Source organism: Rattus norvegicus, chromosome 1, assembly GCF_036323735.1.
Source record: "Rattus norvegicus strain BN/NHsdMcwi chromosome 1, GRCr8, whole genome shotgun sequence".
NCBI classification, from domain to species: domain Eukaryota; kingdom Metazoa; phylum Chordata; class Mammalia; order Rodentia; family Muridae; genus Rattus; species Rattus norvegicus.
This window is the reverse complement of record NC_086019.1, coordinates 270,062,723-270,080,071: the sequence shown is the minus strand read 5'-3', so window position 1 is coordinate 270,080,071 and position 17,349 is coordinate 270,062,723. Positions and strand designations below refer to the sequence as shown.

The 17,349-nt window shown below is 44.0% G+C and overlaps 1 protein-coding gene across 7 annotated transcripts in view; it reads right to left on the bottom strand.

Annotated features, from left to right (window-relative positions):
* Nucleotides 1–17,349, bottom strand: part of Grk5 (G protein-coupled receptor kinase 5) — a 193,981-nt gene that overhangs the window by 128,223 nt on the left and 48,409 nt on the right. The window contains exon 1 of one of the 7 annotated variants that reach the window (XM_039088801.2): nt 13,272–13,377. The exons of the other annotated variants lie outside the window; for them this stretch is intronic. Coding sequence (XP_038944729.1) covers nt 13,272–13,362 — 91 coding nt within the window. The 5' untranslated portion in view covers nt 13,363–13,377. Of the gene's footprint in view, nt 1–13,271; nt 13,378–17,349 lie in introns of those variants that run through there. 7 annotated transcript variants of the gene reach the window in all.

The window sequence follows — 17,349 nt, the reverse complement described above, 5'->3', positions numbered from 1 at the left end:
TCAAAAGCCAACTCAAATATCGATCTTTTGCAAAGCTCCTGATTGCTATGACCAGGTAACTTCTCCATTCAGCTTCACTCTGACTGCTAGGAACAGAGGGAGTAGAGTGGCTCACCCAAGAAAGACTCAATTCAGATTGCAAACCAAGGAAATGATGACCAAATCCCAACAAAAACCTGTAAAACCCACTAGAGCTGGGAAGACAACTGTCATCCCCAAAGACAAACACTTCAGTATCATCTGAAGAACAGGTAAGTAAATGTTTTTCACGAGAACTTTGAGAATCTGGACATCAAGAAGCCTGGAAGGAAGACTAAGCAAGATAATGAAGCCATTTTGTGGAAGACAGACAAAGTCAAGGGAGATTTTGAATCCTCAAAGTACTGGCAAGCACAGTGAGGAGGGAACCTTGGGGAAACTCCCATCTTAAGTATGGGCGGGAAAGGCATGAGCCAAAACCAAAGAAGACATGGGACAGAAGGCATTAAGGGAAGACACTGATTACAAGGACAGCTAAGTTGGAGAAGCTGTGTCTCGCTAATTCTCCTCCTCTGTTAAGTATAAACTGTCCAAGGTCACTCTTCATCCAAGAGCCCTTGCTGAACTCCAAGTTTCAAATGCTAGAAACAAAGGTATGTAACACTTACCTTTCCTGACACACAGGTATGTAATCTCCCAGATCCTAAGAAGGCTAAACGAGAACCTAGCTACACAATGAAAAAAACAAAAAGAAGCATAACCAGACTGTCTGGGTCAGGCCAGAGGGGTCGGTGCTCAAACAGCCTTCAGGGAGGCCACAGAGATAAGTACATGAAGGCCAAAAACACAGGAAGCCCTTCCTTCTCCACTCCACCTCTCACAGTCCAAGTAGTCAAACTATGGCCAGGTTACCAACCCTCTCTGGTTCTCAGACTTTCCTACACTCTACCCTAAGACAAAGACAATGAACATGTCATGCTGCATATCAAAATGTTGTCTTACAGACCTCTGTGGACCTAGTCCAGTCCTAGGTCTTAAGAAAGGAGAAAGGAAGGGAGGGACGGAGGGATGGAGGGACAGAGGGACGAAAAGAGGTACTCAGAAATCATCCATCATGACAAACACAGCATGGAGAAAGTTGTGAAAGAGAAGACTGCTTCATACTTACAGCAGAACTCTGGGTAACCCCACAACACTAAAATAAGAACCAAACAACTGTGATTGTTCATATTCACTGCCAACCTCATTAGATTTAGAATCACATCTAAATACCTCATCATAGGATGGTATGCCTCTTGGGTATGTCTATGAAAGGTTTAACATAAAGGTGGGTGGCTAAGACACAGGAGAGAACACCATCCCAAGGGCTAGGATCTGGGACTAAATAAAAGGGGGAAGCAACTGACCACCAGCACTCATCTCTCTCTGCTTTCTGACTGTGGATGCAAAGTGAATAGGTGCCTTGAGTTCTTGCCATTCCTACCATGATGGCCTGTGCCCTTAAACTGTGAATCAAGACAAACTCTCCTTCCTTAAGCAGCTGTCGGGTGTTTTGTCACAGCAACAGTAAGAGGAACTAATACAAACTCTTAGTCTTCTCACTCTGCCCCAGAACCTGTTTTTTAAGTAGAAAGAATTCAGAAAAATGATAGTTTCTGAAAATAAAATCTGCTCCATTCCCATATTTTCTCATAAAGTTAAAAATACAAGTGTCGGAGAGGGGAGCGGTGTTAAGGTCAGAGGAGGGGTAGGGAAAGCATGCTTTGTGAAAAAACAGCCTTGGCCCTCATCAGCAAACTCTCTGGGAATGTGACCCAAAAGAAGGCTGGGGGACAGAAAGCCTTGTTTAAAGAAAAGGTCAAGGGAACACCCAAAGTATGGACCCGTAACACAAACACTGTGGTCTCCTCCCATGACTGAACTTGAGTGTCCGGGAGATGGAGAAGCATGAGCCTGGTGCCTGAAGGAGTGGGAGAAACCAGCACACTGCCTGTGATAAAGGGTGCTTCGTGACCAGGAAAGAGCAATGGGCTGTGCCAGACAGACAGGAACCTACTAAGTCAGGGTAGTGACACAGGAAGAGGCAGTAGGGTGGCTGTCCACTTTAATTAGGATCGTGAATGATCCTTGTCCTGGCCTACCCACCTCTCTACAGTACTAAGACAACCCACAATTTAGGCCAACATCAGAGAAGTAGGGTATAGTTTACAGAATATCTATCCATTCAACAGATTTATTAAACACCTACTGTTTTCTAAGTCCTGAAACAAACAAGAAGTACAGTAAGAAGACAAACAAATCCAGTATATGCAGATTGAGATTCGCATGCTCAGGGCCCCTTCACTTTTTCTTTCCCCTTCCCTACTGTCAACCTTGCTGGCCACCAATGAGTTCTGAACCTTCAGAGGCAGTGGGCAAGCCATGCCTTTGCCCTACAGGTTTGTAAACTCTAAAGGCAAAGAACAGATCCACACAGCTGACTATAGTACCAGCCAGCACTGGAGCAGGCACCCCCATTTGACAACTGTACACAATACTTAGCTCCTAGTACCAGGAGAACACTGCAATCTGGAGACAAAAGAAAGGCCCATTCTCACCCAGGACAACAACCCAACCAAGAGAAAAGACCCAAAACAAAGACTGGAGTAGAATGCACACAGGAATAGAACATCTTGCCAAGTCCCAAACATCTTAAAGATGATAGGTCATTTGAACAAATCCCTTAGGATGGCAAAAACAACAACAACAACAACAACAACAACAAAAACCCTCCCCATAAAGAAAAAGTTACACGTTGCAAGTCAGAGAACATTGGCATTTTAAAGTGGTCTTTCTAATGGTGTTTCCTTATCCTTAAGTGAAATGTGTATGCCAAATTACAAGCCCTTCCCTCCATTCTATTATCTTTATTTTTAAAGTTTTAAATATATTAAAATTTCCATATAAGTATGCATGTTTTAGGGTATGTGGCATTTCAATACAGTGAAACAGTGTGTAGTGATCAGATCAAGGAATCAGCACATGCAACACAACATGCAGTGCCATTTCTGTATTTTTGTAAACATTTAAAACCCTCTCCACTGGCTTTCTTGAAACAATTAATTGTCAAACCAAACATGGTGGCACATACCTGTAATCCCAGCATTTGAGATGTAGAGGCAGGAAGATTATAGATCAAGGACAGTCTTGGCTACACAGAAAGTTCCACACCAGCCTGAGCTACATGAGACCCTATTTCTCTCTCTCTCTCTCTCTCTCTCTCTCTCTCTCTCTCTCTCTCACACACACACACACACACACACACACACACACACACACACACACAGACACACACAGACACACAGACACACACACACACACAAAGGCAGCCAACCAGCAGCCAACCACAGTTAGCTTATGCAATATCACAGCAGAAGCTATGTCTCCTATCCAACTATATCCTGTGCCTTTAGCCTCTCTCCATCCCCACAACCATTTATAACCAATGTCTGCTCTCTACCTCTGATTTTCCTTTCACATATGAATGAAACAAGCAAAATCATGTGGCGTTATCTTTTACGTTATCATCTATGTTGCTGAAAATGGCATGGTTTTACTATTTTTATGGTAGGACAGTACTCCGTGGTATATGGGCCATTTGTCTTATCCACTCATCTTTTGATGGACACCTAAGTCAATTTAACATCTTGGCTACTGGGAATAGTATTGCAATGAACTCGCCTCCTCATTTTTCTATTTTTTAACTTTATCAATGTATTATGTCCATATTCCCCCACTAGCCTTTCTTATGCCCTTCCCACTTATACTGACCTTCTTCTTCTCGTCAACTAGGAGTTCCCTCCTACTTCCTTTTCTTTTGATATTGATCTTGTGGAGGCATCCACAGTTACTGTGTATTCATGATTCAACAGCCAATAATTTTGTTTGATTGACTAGTTTGTTTGTTTGTTTGTTTGTTTATTGTTGGGGTATCTATGTGTGAGCACACATGCCACAGAGTACTTAGGGAAGTCAAAGGACAATTTGTCCTCTTTATTCATGCCAGATAAGCCCCCATGAAAGGTTTGTAAGTCCTAAAAGACCATCATGCCCAGAGTATACAATGAATAAACTTGGAATACAGTGAAGCTAGTAAAAATAACTTTATGAGCTTATGGGGTACTTCTCTCTTTACTACTTCCATGTAACCTATCTGAAAAAGACCAGTGGCCCCTTTTTGCAAATAGAGAAACAGAGACTCTGGCTTGCCTGAGATCTATTGGAAAAACATGCAGAGAAAAGCATGGGGTCATTGGACTATGACCCCAGCCAGAGCCTGCTGCATGGACTCAATCCCAACCCGCCCAGTTCCAGCTCTGGTCTTCAGCTCCTGTCCTGTGGATTTAGCAATAATCAAATTAATTGTTTATGGAATGAAATGTCTACTGAGACTCTTGTCACCATGTCACGTCACTTGCATCTGTATCACAGTGCTGGGTCATAGGAGTGATATCTTTGGCCCCAACCAGCTGTGTGCAGCTGGCCATTTGTCCAGCACCCATCATTAATGTTAGGCCTTCAGATGTAGGCATGGAGTACTGTGTTGTAAACCTTTCTCAGGCACCAATGTTTCCAGGACAAAGATTAAATCACAATGGAATGTATCCTCTGTTCCAGATCAGCTCACCTCTCCAGACTCTCGTCTGGCAGGGTCTTGCTAGGGACTGGCTGCAGATTTTCTAGATCTCTGTCACAATTCAGGAAGAGGGAGTACCAGTCCTCAGGAATTCCAACTACGCTTTCACAACTGAGTTTTAGCCAACCCTTTTAACCTCTTCCATTCACATTCATTTGAAGAAACACTATTCACTGGCCTCCCTCTATCCAAGCATTTTGAGAGGCCCTAAGAGGCAACCCCCACTGTGACCCTGTGACTGATGGATGCAATGATTTCATTCCCAATATTATCCCATAAGTATGATTCTCTATATACTCAGCTCTCTGATACCTGAGGTTCCCTTTAGCTCCTAAAAACAAGCAATGCCAAGAGTCACTAGTGTGCTACCAGTCAGTGCCAAGGCCAGTGGGTACAAGCAGCTTGAAAGTCAATAAACCATCAACATGAGCTCAGGATGGTGCTAGAAGTGGAGGGATTGGAAGTATGGTTAAAGCAGAATATGGGCTATTGGCAAGCCCTGGGTTCGATTCTCTGCACATAAAACAAAACCACTAGTTTTTTAAAACTTAGCAAGAAAAAAGGAATATAAAGTACCTCATTAGTAGTTTTATATTGATAGCGTGTTAAAATGATAATCATATGCAAATACTAGGTCCAATAAAACGCATTATTAAAATGACCCCAAATGTTTCTGGGGGTGTTTTGTTTTAAATATATCTACTGGGATTTTTTTTCAGTTTCAGAAGAACTTCCATCAACTGCTATTGGACAGTGCTGATCTAGACAGCAGCTAATATAAACTCTAGGATCTGAACTTCCACTCCATCTGCTGTCTGGATGCCAGGCAATTTTTTTTTTAGGTGTAATTTCCTTCCTCATTGGCCACTGAGGGAGCAAAGCACCTTATTTTGAGTAGGGACTGGCATCACATAGATTAGCACAACTGCCACTGTTCTTGGTTTCCATTTTCCTGTGGGCCATGTCAGGCTCCTAGTATCACAGCTATGTTCTTTGAAACAGTTCTTTGGCAGAATCATCACCAACCCAGACCTTGAAGAACCAGGTTCGTATCTTAGTTTTGCTTTGACATGTGTGACTTGAGCAATCTATGCTAAAACAAGGCTTGTGCTCCAGCATCCTGTGGCCCTTGATGATCTCCAAATCACACAGAAGCCATTAGCACAGCATCAGACTCCATGGGGCATCTGACCTAGTTCCACCATAAGGACAAGCCTCCTTGGTAAAAGGACTGTTTTGTTTTTTAACATTTTAAATTTTTTTTAACTGTGTGGATGTGTGTGCATAAATGCAGGTGCTCACAAAGGCCAGAGGCATTAGAACCACACAAACACACGCACGCACACACCCACATGCATACGTGGATTTACCGGTAGTTGTGATGGTCCTGGGAACTGTACTCCAGTCTTCTTCAAGAGCAGTATACACTCTTAAACTGCTAAGCCATCCTTCCATCCCATTTACCTTCGTTTTTAAGACTTGTTTTTAGACAAAGTCCAACTAAGCAACCCATGTTAGTCTTTAACTTATGATCTTCCTGCCTCCACTCCTCTAATGCTGGATTACAAGTGTACAATTACCAAACCCAGCTTCAGTGGACCCTTACTGCCTGAGGCTCCATGAGTATAAGCAAGGATGGGACTCCTGAGACTTGGCAAATCAAAGAATCAACAACTGGTATCTTGTCAGTACCCCAGGTCCTGGGGAAGGAGGAAGAAAAGTAAAAGGGTGGGAAGGAGGAAATGTGAATGTTCCGTGTTATCCCGAATAGAACGACCTATATCCTATCACAGGTCCACCCTACTTGGAACACATTAGGAATTAAGATTTCTTAAATAAGGGCTGGAGAGATGGCTCAGCGGTTAAGAACACTGCTGCTCATCCAGGGGTCCTGAGATCAATTCCCAGCAACCACATGGTGGCTCACAACCATCTGTAATGGGATCCAATGCCCTCTTTTGGTGTCTCTGAAGACAGTTACAGTGTACTCACATACATAAACTAAGTAAATAAATCTTTTAAAAGATATTTCTTAAACATACTATCATCGCTTTGTAGCTCTAACAAATTGCATTACTTTGTAGTATTGTTTTAAAAGCTTCAAATTGAGACAGGTTACTAGTTTAAAATACTATTCTGGGGGCAGAGTAACCCCTGCCTGGAGCCACTCTGAAGATACCCTGAGGCCCCAGTCACTACTGTGATGGCAAGTAAGTGGTGGAGAGTGGAAGAAAAAGAAAAGCAGAATGGTGTGTGCACAATGAAGAACACAGAAACTGGAGACTCATGGGTAACAAGGAACAGCAGGATGTGAACTACCTGCAATGCTACCTGAGGCCATGGTGAGGTCCTAGCCAGTGCTGCCACCTAGGGCCAGGTCTGGGTCACCTAGGGCCATGTCTGGGTCCATGGCCCTGCAGCAGCAGGGTGAGGGTTTATTGATGGCTGTGGCCCATGTTACCACCAAAGGCCAAACAGATAGCCCAGGTCTAGAATGCTGCCTCAAGCCATGTTGATGTCCTAGGGTTGTGCAGAACTGACTTCATCCTTCACCTGCGCATAGTGGGAGAGCTGGCCCCAAGGGCATGAGAGTGAGTGAGTCAGTCCCGCCCCTCAACAGCTGCAAAACTCAGTAGAGCAGGTCCTGCACCTCACCTAAGCAGCACAGTAGAGTGAGGCCTGTTTGGCAGTGGCCCCAAGAGCATAAGCAAAGGAAAGCTGTCAGGCAGAACAACTCAGCTACCACCCAGGCCCAGATCCAAGACTTTGAACTGGCCCACTCCAACACCAACCTCATGGATAAACTGCTGGAGTTTGTGAGGGGGCAAGTCCTCTGGAACCAAAGCTGCAAGATCTCTACAACACAGCAGAAAAACAGGATACTCAAGGAGTCCCAGTAAGGATCCAGTATTGATAGTGTAGCAGAAGCCAGAAGCCTTTAACCAGACCAATGACTCACTGCAACGAAAGCAAAAAAAGCTGTTTGGGCAAAAGGTTATGCTGTGTGACACGCTGTGGCTTCCATAGCAAAAGGTATTTGTTTATTTGTTTTCTTTTAATGAGGAGGGTGCAAGAGCAGAAGTTGGATATGAAGGGACAGAGAGATGAGTGCGATTGGAGGGGCCTGGTGTGAAATTCACACACATACACACACACTATACACACACACACACACACACACACACACACACACCCCAAATCAGTAAAAAAAAAAAAAAAAAAAACTTCTGTTAATACTATATTATTCTAGCTCTATCCTTGAAAAAAAGAAAAAAAAAAAACAACCAAAAACTAGGCAGCAAGTCAAGCTTTGCACCATCTTTGAGAGGACCCAAAATGCATGTCAACTTTACAGAACCCATCCAGGACAACAAACAACCATGGCTCACAAAATCCTGCTGACTCATGAGGATACAGCATTCAGATGAGACACTCCTGTCTGAGTCTCCTAGAAAACGTCCCAAAGCCTCCCAGGACCTCTGAAAGACTTTTAGACTCTACTGACAACTCCCAAAACTACTCTGATCAGCCTTTCCTACATCAGATGGTAGAACTGAATGAACCTAGAGGGGAGAGGGCCTCAGTCAACTCCCACTGGTGAAGCCCATGACTTAGAGGTAAGGCCCAGCTTTGGCTGGCAAAACAATGGTCGTAAGGGACAAGAGTGGGGTAATCACACTGGAAACAAGAGATAAGAAAGATAAGGGCTCCGAAAAAAAGAACCAAAAAAAAAAGAAAGATAAGGGCCAAGTTAAGTATGAACAGGGACTAAGAAGCAGGGGCTTAGACGAGGCCACAATTTCCAGCTTTGGGCAATAAGAGACTCTAATCAAACAACCTACAAGTCCCTGCTACATCTGTCAATAAAGCTCAATGACCAGCTGCTTGCTTCTCCATCAACACCACATAGTGAGAGCATTCAGCAGGCTTCTCAGCTTGCTCCATGGATCAGATGATCTAAGGGCCTGAATCAGGAGTTGCAACAATGAAACACAAGCTTCCAAACAGGCAGGAGCCCAAGAGGGGAGGTGGCCAATTACTACCCCTAGGAATCAAAGCAGTCTGCCAACATGGAAGCTTTAGCACTGACACCTGAGGCCAGCCAGATTCCTCCTTGTAAAAAGGAAAGCACCACAGGCTATGCTGATATCAAGCAGAGGCTTGCATACAGGTAGCAGACTTTGGCACCACCACAATGAGCAGGTGCTCCACACCTGAAGAGCAGGGGACAGGGCCAAATGCTCAGAGCAGAGATTGCCAACCAATCAGTTAGTAAGGAGAATCCAGGGCAGTGGCCAGACCCAAAGGATATGCTTGGGGGTGACAGGGAGAAGCAACTCCTTCCCAAGGAGTCATGAAGGCAAGATGTGCTGAGTCCTTCAGAGGGGAGTTAAGGGAGTGTTGTACATGAGAGAAATAACCTGACCCAAAATGCAGGTGACCCTGAGGACACCAATCAGTTTGAATAAGGCAGAGAGCCCTGTGCTGGGGCCATCTAGAGAAAGCAGGAGTGTTAGAGGCAGCCTAGACGTTCTATCCTGCAGGCAAGCAACAGGCACTGTATTCTAGAAAGAAAATGGTTGGGCAGCTCCTCAAAACAGATCTCCTCTCCCCTTTCTAGGAAGACATCCAAGAATACTTGCTTTTATTTTGTTAGAGAAATATATTTAACTGAACTCCTCTAACAGCATAAGCAAACAGGAGTCCTTGGTTTTCTGTCTTGGGTTTCTAAGTATGTCAGATAAATATGGAATAGTTATTTAGTGAGATAGAATGCTATAAAAACCAGGAGATACAAAAGCAGGGCTCTGTCTGAAGGATCGCTAGCCACTCAGGAAACAAATGGCATTCAACAGTTTGCGATCTTTACATGAAGGGTCAATCAATCCACAGGCACCTTAGGCACAGTAACTGGATTCCCCATACTTTTAGGGATCCATTAAAAACGTATTGAGAGTGGATTTTTGTTTGTTTTGAGACAAGGTCTTGCTATGCACCTTTGACTGGGACTAGCTAAATGGATCAGGCTGACCTCCAGCTTAGAGATTTGCCCGCCTCTGCCTCCCAAGTGCTGAGACTGAAGGTACCATACCCAGTTCATGGAAGTTAATACATTTCCCCCCTTTTCCCCTTTCTCCTTTCCTTTTTTTTAAACATTAACTCATTCTTTGACAATTTCATATACATATCTAATACATTCCAGTCACACTCATCCTTCACCTTATCTTCCTTCCACAAAGTGCCCCATTACACTTTCATGTCTTTATTTTGTTCATCTAAAGAATTAAAAAAAAACAGGTCTTAAACAAATGCTTATACAACAGTGCATTCCCATCCTTCCTGAAACTCCTATGATACTAGTAAAAGAAGAAAACAGAAGGGGCTGGGGATTTAGCTCAGTGGTAGAGCGCTTACCTAGGAAGCGCAAGGCCCTGGGTTCGGTCCCCAGCTCCGAAAAAAGAACCAAAAAAAAAAAAAAAAAAAGAAGAAGAAAACAGAAAATGGGAATTAATGTAGCTCAGTGGTAGAATATTTGCCTTATATAGATGAGGACTTGGGTCTGACCCCCCAGGACACACACACACACACACACACACACACACACACACACACACAGAGCAAGGAGTAACCACGAGCTTTTCTATTTTTCTACCCTGCCTCTTTATTCCCAGAATAATAATTCTGAAATTTAATTATTTATTACAAAGCTTATAGCCATAAGCTTTGGCTTGTTCCTGACTAGCCTGTAACTTATATAACCCGTTTATTCTAGTCTATGTCTGCCACATGGCTAGTTACCTCTCCTCAGTTTCATGTGCTGTCTCCTCCAAGCCCAGGGTGAGATCTTCCGAACCTAACTCTTTCCCAGAACTCCTTCCCTATGCCCCCACTCCTTTGTACCAGATGTCCCACCTTCTTTTTTTTTATTTTATTTTTTCTTGGGTATTTTATGTATTTACATTTCAAATGTAATCCCCTTTCTCCCCTCTCCCATACCTCCTCCCTCCTCCCCCTGCTTCTATGAGGAAGTTTCCCCACCCACACACTCCAACCTCAACACCCTGGCATTCCCCTACATTGAAGAAATGACCTTCACAGAACAAGGGCTTTTCCTCCCATTGATGCTAGACAATGCCATCCTCTGCTACATATATGTAGCTGGAGTCATGGTCCATCCATGTGTACTCATTGGTTGGTAGTTTGGTCCCTGGGAGCTCTGGTGGGATCTGGTTGGTTGATATTGTTGTTCTTCCTATGGTGTTGCAAACCCCTTCAGCTCCTTCAGTCTTTTCTCTAACTCCTCCCTTTTTCAGTCCTACAGTTAGCTGTAACCATCCTCATCTGTATCAGTAAGGCTCTGGCAGAGCCTCTCAGGAGACATCCATATCTGGCTCCTGTCAGCAAGCACTTCTTGGCATCAGCAATAGTGACTGGGTTTGGTGGCTGCACATAGGATGGATCCCCAGGTGGGGCAGTTTTTGAATGACCTTTTCTTCAGTCCCTGCTCCACTCTTTGTCCCTGTATTTCCTCCTGTGAGTATTTTGTTCTCCCTTCTAAGAAGGAATGAAGCATCCACATTTTGGTCTTCTTCTGGAGCTTCTTATGATCTGTGAATTTTTTCTTAGGTATTCCAAGCTTTTGGGCTAATATTCACTTATCAGTCAGCACATACTATGGTGTTCTTTTGTGACTGGGTTACCTCACTCAGGATGGTATTTTCTAGTTCCACCCATTTGCCTAAGAATTTCAGGTAGTTGTTTTTAATAGCTGAGTAGTACTCCATTGTGTAAATGTACCACGTTTTCTGTATCTATTCCTCTGTTGAAGGACATCTGGGTTCTTTCCAGCTTCTGGTTATTATAAAAATAGTGGAGCACGTGTCCTTGTTAAATGTTGGAGCATCCTTGATGTTCCACCTTCAAATCCTGCCTCAGCTAATAGGCCATTAGCTTTTAATGACACTTGATACTTCCAAACAGTACAAAGAGAGCCCATTCATGGCTGCATAGAAAGAGGCATGCTTCCTTAAGGAGAACACCAGTCACAGCTCATGCAGACACAGGGTTATCACACAGCCACACAGTCTTCCTCTCCTCAAAGGCTGCTGTTGGCTTTACCCAAGTGGTTCAGTGAGCTTGGGGCTCAGAAAGTAGTAGGTACAGTGTTGGTCCAGCATTCAAGTAAACTTGGGTTCAATCCCTGCATTGCATACACTAGGCATCTTGGTGCTGAGCCTGTAATAAAACACTGTCAAATAAAATAAAATAAAAGTCCCTGTCATCACTCTTGGAGCTGCAGTCTTATACTCAACCCAGATGGTGCCTGCTCTTATAAAGGGATGTGAGAGCCCATTTGTCAAGGAGACAGAGAAACCTAACCCAGTAACTTTATTCCACAGACAAATACCTTTTCAATACACAGCTTAACACTACAAGAGGCATGACCCTGTCACCCTGTCAACAATGACAAGTACCAGAGAACAACCCCACATACAACTGTCAGCAGTTTGCCAAGTCTCAGACACCCTTCAGAATGCAGAACCAACAGGTAGAGATAATGAGACAGTTATTTTAGAAGGAAATGCCAGTAAGTGCCCCCCAAAGAAGCCAGGACATGAAAGTAAATGCCTGGAATCTTGCTTGGGTCTCCCCCAAGAAGCTCCTCCTTCAAAATCCATATGCGCAGGCACTCAACATCTGTCACTGGTTAGCTCTTTTTTTTTTTTTTCTTGTCGAGGTCAGACATCTCAAAGAGAAGTGTGTGGTTTGTATTTCTGTAGCCATGACAGGGTCCCCTAATTCATCTGGACTCTCTATGTGCTCAGCAGGTAAACATTATAATCTGTCTCCATCTTTGAAAGTGTGTCTAAGTAGACCCGGTCTCCACTTAGCTAGCTGCTAATGGCTAATCAAATTTTTCTTCAAACCAAGTACCCAGGGCTTTCAAATGCAGAAACTTGAAAGAAACTTGGAGAAACCACACAAGAATTGAAGAGGCTGCTGCTTAAAAACAAGAAGCAACTGTAGAGCTCAGCCACCTTCCCACCAACACGCGAATTCCAAACCAGCACTGAAAACCAAGAACCTGGGGGGGATAAAGCCTGGAGAAATGAGTCCTGTCCTGTAGTCAATTATGTTCCATCCACACCTGCACCCTGAGGGTGCCAATGCTGGTTCTTTGGAAAGGCTAGAGAACTAGAGGCTAACACTCTACCCCAAATATAAACTATACATGGAATGACCCACCCTACATGAACTTATTCAAAGTCCTTTGAGAAAGCCTCTGTGAACCTCCAGATTTCACCTCCTAAAACTCCTGACTTGATACACTAAGGCAGGCAATAGACTTCTGCAAGAAATTCCATTTGGAAGGAACCAAGTTTAAATCTCCTTTATATGAGTAGCATCAGCCATGCCCTCCAACATGACCAGCCTCAGAACAGATACTGGTCTGCACTTGGAATACAGACACCATGGCCTCCATTCAAAAACTTACACATAGGGGTTGGGGATTTAGCTCAGTGGTAAAGCGCTTGCCTAGCAAGTACAAGGCCCTGGGTTTGGTCCCCAGCTCCAAAAAAAAAAAAAAAGAAAAGAAAAGAAAAAAAGAACTTACACATAAACTCTCCCTCTCCAACTGAGTCTCTCAAATGTAAAGCCACTTCCAGCCTAACTGTGTTCATATTCTGAGCATGGGGAATATACATGGTACCAAAGGGAATCCTAGAAAGATAAAAAAAAAATTTTTAAAAAAACAAATAAAAACAAAAAACACTTTGAAGGTCATAGGAGAGGGACAATTATAGTCCTGTCATTGTATGGTTCCTCCACGAAGCTCTATCCAGCCAGCTTGAGGCCTTCTGATGAGCAGGCCTTCCTGGGTCTAAACATAGGACTACAAAAGACACAGAGAATCTTAAATAAGGGACAGGATCGCCTGTCTGCAATCAGTCTGCTGTCCCTCTAGATTGAAGCATCCAGTGTCCTGTTCATCACTGAGGCCACATTTACTACAGGGATCTGAGTTCATGCTAGCATTGTTCAGATACCTCACAGACAGTGGTGCAGGTAATTCTCCTAGCTGTCTAAAGAAGAGGGCTCTCATATCCCAGATTCATGTGTAAGAAATGTCCTAGGAAACTTATCTCATAAATCTAGAGAGATCCAGGCATGGTTATACACACCTTGAATTCCAGCACTGGGAAAGTCTAGGTCCGAAGCCAGCCTGGTCTACAGAGCTAGTTTCAGAACAGCCAAGGCTAGACAAAGAAATCCTATATCAAAAACAAACAAACAAACAAATAAAAATAAAGTAAGCATAAGCCTATGTGAACCCAGGCCTGTCCCATTTGGAATCTGTGCCCTTGGCTATCGCCCTGTTGAACAAGCACAGCGCCCCATCTGAAGCAGCAAACTCCAGAATGTTAGGAACCATTTTGGATGAATGGGACAACAATACTATATCCATACAGATCAAACCAGGCTATGAGGTTATGCCCAGGTTCCATCCTGGGTCAAGTGGGTCCTCAGGAAAGTCCTTCCCAGCAAAACCACTGAGACGAACAAGGCACACAAACAAAGCTCAACAGATAATGAAGAACAGGCTCAGGCCAAATTATTTCCAAAGGTCATCTTTGGCTTCATAGCAATACAAATCACCAAGAATATTCATTAGATGAATATTCTAATATTCTAATATTCATCTGCAAAGTCCTAAGGCTTATAAACTACTGGGGCTCAGACCTGAACTCTTGAAAGTCAAATCCAGAGTCTATAAGCTGTAATTCATCATAACCTAGGACTGAAGCATCCCCCCTCCCCGGCTAATCAGAGGCTAGTAACCCCACTGCTGCAGCAGCTGGCAAAAGAAGCCCTCACACCCAGCTCAGGACTCATGGTATGAGTCACCAACAAAGCTCAAGACTCTCCAAGGTCTTCAAGTTCAAGGAATAAATGACTCAGTGTAGCTGCCTCTTGAGGGCTCCAGATTTCTCTTTGTCAAGTATACAGATCTGTATATGTTAAATGTCTGTTTACTAAAGCAAAACAAAAAAGCCAGAGCAGGCAAACAAAATCTGTAGGAAACACATTGTCTCAGGCGTCTCTGGGGTCCACATACAATAGAAGAGAAAAGGCCTCGGAGAGTTCTGCACAAGAAACTACCCTGGGGTTCCCAAACCTAAAGACCACACTGTATCTCAGGGCAGAAAGGAAGAAAGCCTCCAGGACCCTGTACAAGTGCCTGCCGGAGCTCCAGGCTTCCACTGACCAGTGCCCCCAAAGGGTGTGGAGGATGTAGCTGTACATGTGTGGACAGGGTGGGGTTTCCTACAAATACTCCATCCCTCTCACCCTGGCGCCTTCCCAGATCCTCAGTGCTATCTGACCCTGACTGTGTAGCTTACGGAAGCGTCTGTCTACGATTTAGGTGGGTCTTATTATTATTATTAACAAAGATAATATTATGACTAATAATAACACTGGTGACATTTCAAGGGATTTTGCCCTTTCCTTCATCCTGGCTCTCTGGAGGTACAAGAGTTCAAATTCCACAGTTGTGCTCCACTGAAGGCTCAGCATGACAGTTCACTCAAATACAGATGTAATTTCCAGAGATTTCTTAAGAGCTCGAGAGACTTTTCTTTTTTCTTCTTTTAACTAGGCCAATCACACCACTGTTTAAGCTGCTGGACGGAAAAGGCCTATTGTTTTACTTACACCACCCTTAACCTCACACTTGCCCCAAGAAACTGCTGAAATCTCTTAAAAGACCCAGCCCAACCAATTCACATATCAGAATACCTGGCATTTGAAATGTTCAGTAAAAAACAACTGTGGGCAAGGTGAAGTAAACCACACCCAGCAGTGACTAGACCAGCTTATTTGAGAATTGGGGAATTAGTGGGAAGAGACAAACAAGCAAGTACTAAAGGGAATGTACCACATGGAGCTGACTATTGCACAAGAAAGCAGAATAAAGAGGATACTCAGCACAACAGTGTAAATGTTCTGAAGGGAAGGTTTGTGTCAATCCCTGCAGGTCAGTAAGCAATCAAATGATAAGGGGGTGGGGGTGGTTTGAGCACATTCAAAGAACTCAAAGGCCGGCAGGAACAGAAAAGCCAGGAGGCTAACTAGCCTAAGGGAGGCTAACCAGGGTAGCAGGTAGTCAATAACCCAGGCTAGAGCAAGAGATATAGAGAGCAGAATTGGCAGTTCTTGTTAGCCTGACAACTTCTCCACAATTAAAAGTATAATGCCATCTGAATAGGGCTAGCCCAAGGGAAGCCTCTAGAACAGCAGTTCATGACAAGGCTGAACACACATGTCACTACACCACCTGAGGAATCCTGGCACGTATGTTAAGAGCTCAGGATGCTCTCAGGAAACCACTTCCCTGGGGACAGTGGCTCTGGCCACCCACCTGCACCCATTCTTCCCTCCCACAGGAAACTGCACCACCATTGTTTGTTGTTCTGTAAGTCACTCTGATTGTGACAGAAGAGGCCACATGCACTAACACCTCAATAATGGGAAGCATGTGTCAAGTCATCTAATTTCCTGCAAAAACTCCCCCTATGATGAAACAAATACTGCTGACAAAAAAAAAAAATACCTGGAGGCACACTGGGGTGCAGGACAGGCATAAAAGTGAGACTATAAAGAACAGAGATGAGAGAATGCCACATATTTTTGCCACCACAAGACATCCCCATGGGTCCAAAACTTTGCAAGGTCTCAGAGAGGCCACTCAATTGGAATCAGTACTAGCAAAGAAATTTTAGCTTCTGCAAAATCTGTCTGTAAAATCAAGTCCACTGTGAATAAAAATGAGGACATGGCCACTCCCGGGTATGGTGGAGGAAAAGGTTTTCACTATAGACATGTAAAAGAGAACAGTCCGGGGCATCTAGAAGACTCAGACTGAACCATGAGGAGAGGTGGATGAGTGAGAGAGGAAGAGAAAAAAAAAAAAGAGGGAGACAAAAGACCAAGAAGCCAGAGAACCAAGAAAGCGTATGACCAAAATGGCTAGATTATATAGGAATCAAAAGGTGAGGGAAGTAAGCAGCTCAGGAGCTGGAGAGATTTAGGGTAGGGGGCAGAGGTGAGGAGTGTTGAAAGGAAACAAGACTGTCATATGTATTTTCTGAGCCAGTCATTTATCCCTAGTTTCTTTGGGACACAAGGCCACAATTCCTCCTGGGCCCACATTCTATGAAGCAGCACCTCAGGTTTGTTTAGTTCTGTTTGGTTTTGGTTTTGTTGGTTTGTTTTGCGGACAGGGACTCTTGTAGCCACATAGGCCTCTGGTGATTTGAATGGAAATAGCCACCATATGCTCATAGGAAGTTGCACTATTGGGAGGTGTGGCCTTACTGGAGGAAGTACACATCACTGGGAGTGAGGGGCTTTAGGGTTTCAGAAGCCCAAGTTAGGCCTAGTGTTCCTGCTTCTCCCTTCCTGCTTGCTGCCCGCCGATCTGGATGTAGAACTCTCAGCTACTTCCAGCACCAAGTCTGCCTGAATACCTCCAAGCTTGCTACCATGATGCTTTCGTTTATAAGGTTTGCTGTAGTCATGGTATCCCTTCACAGCAATAAAACTCAAACTAAAACAGCCTCAAACTCACCCTATAGCTGGACCTTGAACTTCTAATCCTCCTGCCTACACCTCCCAGGTACTAATATTAT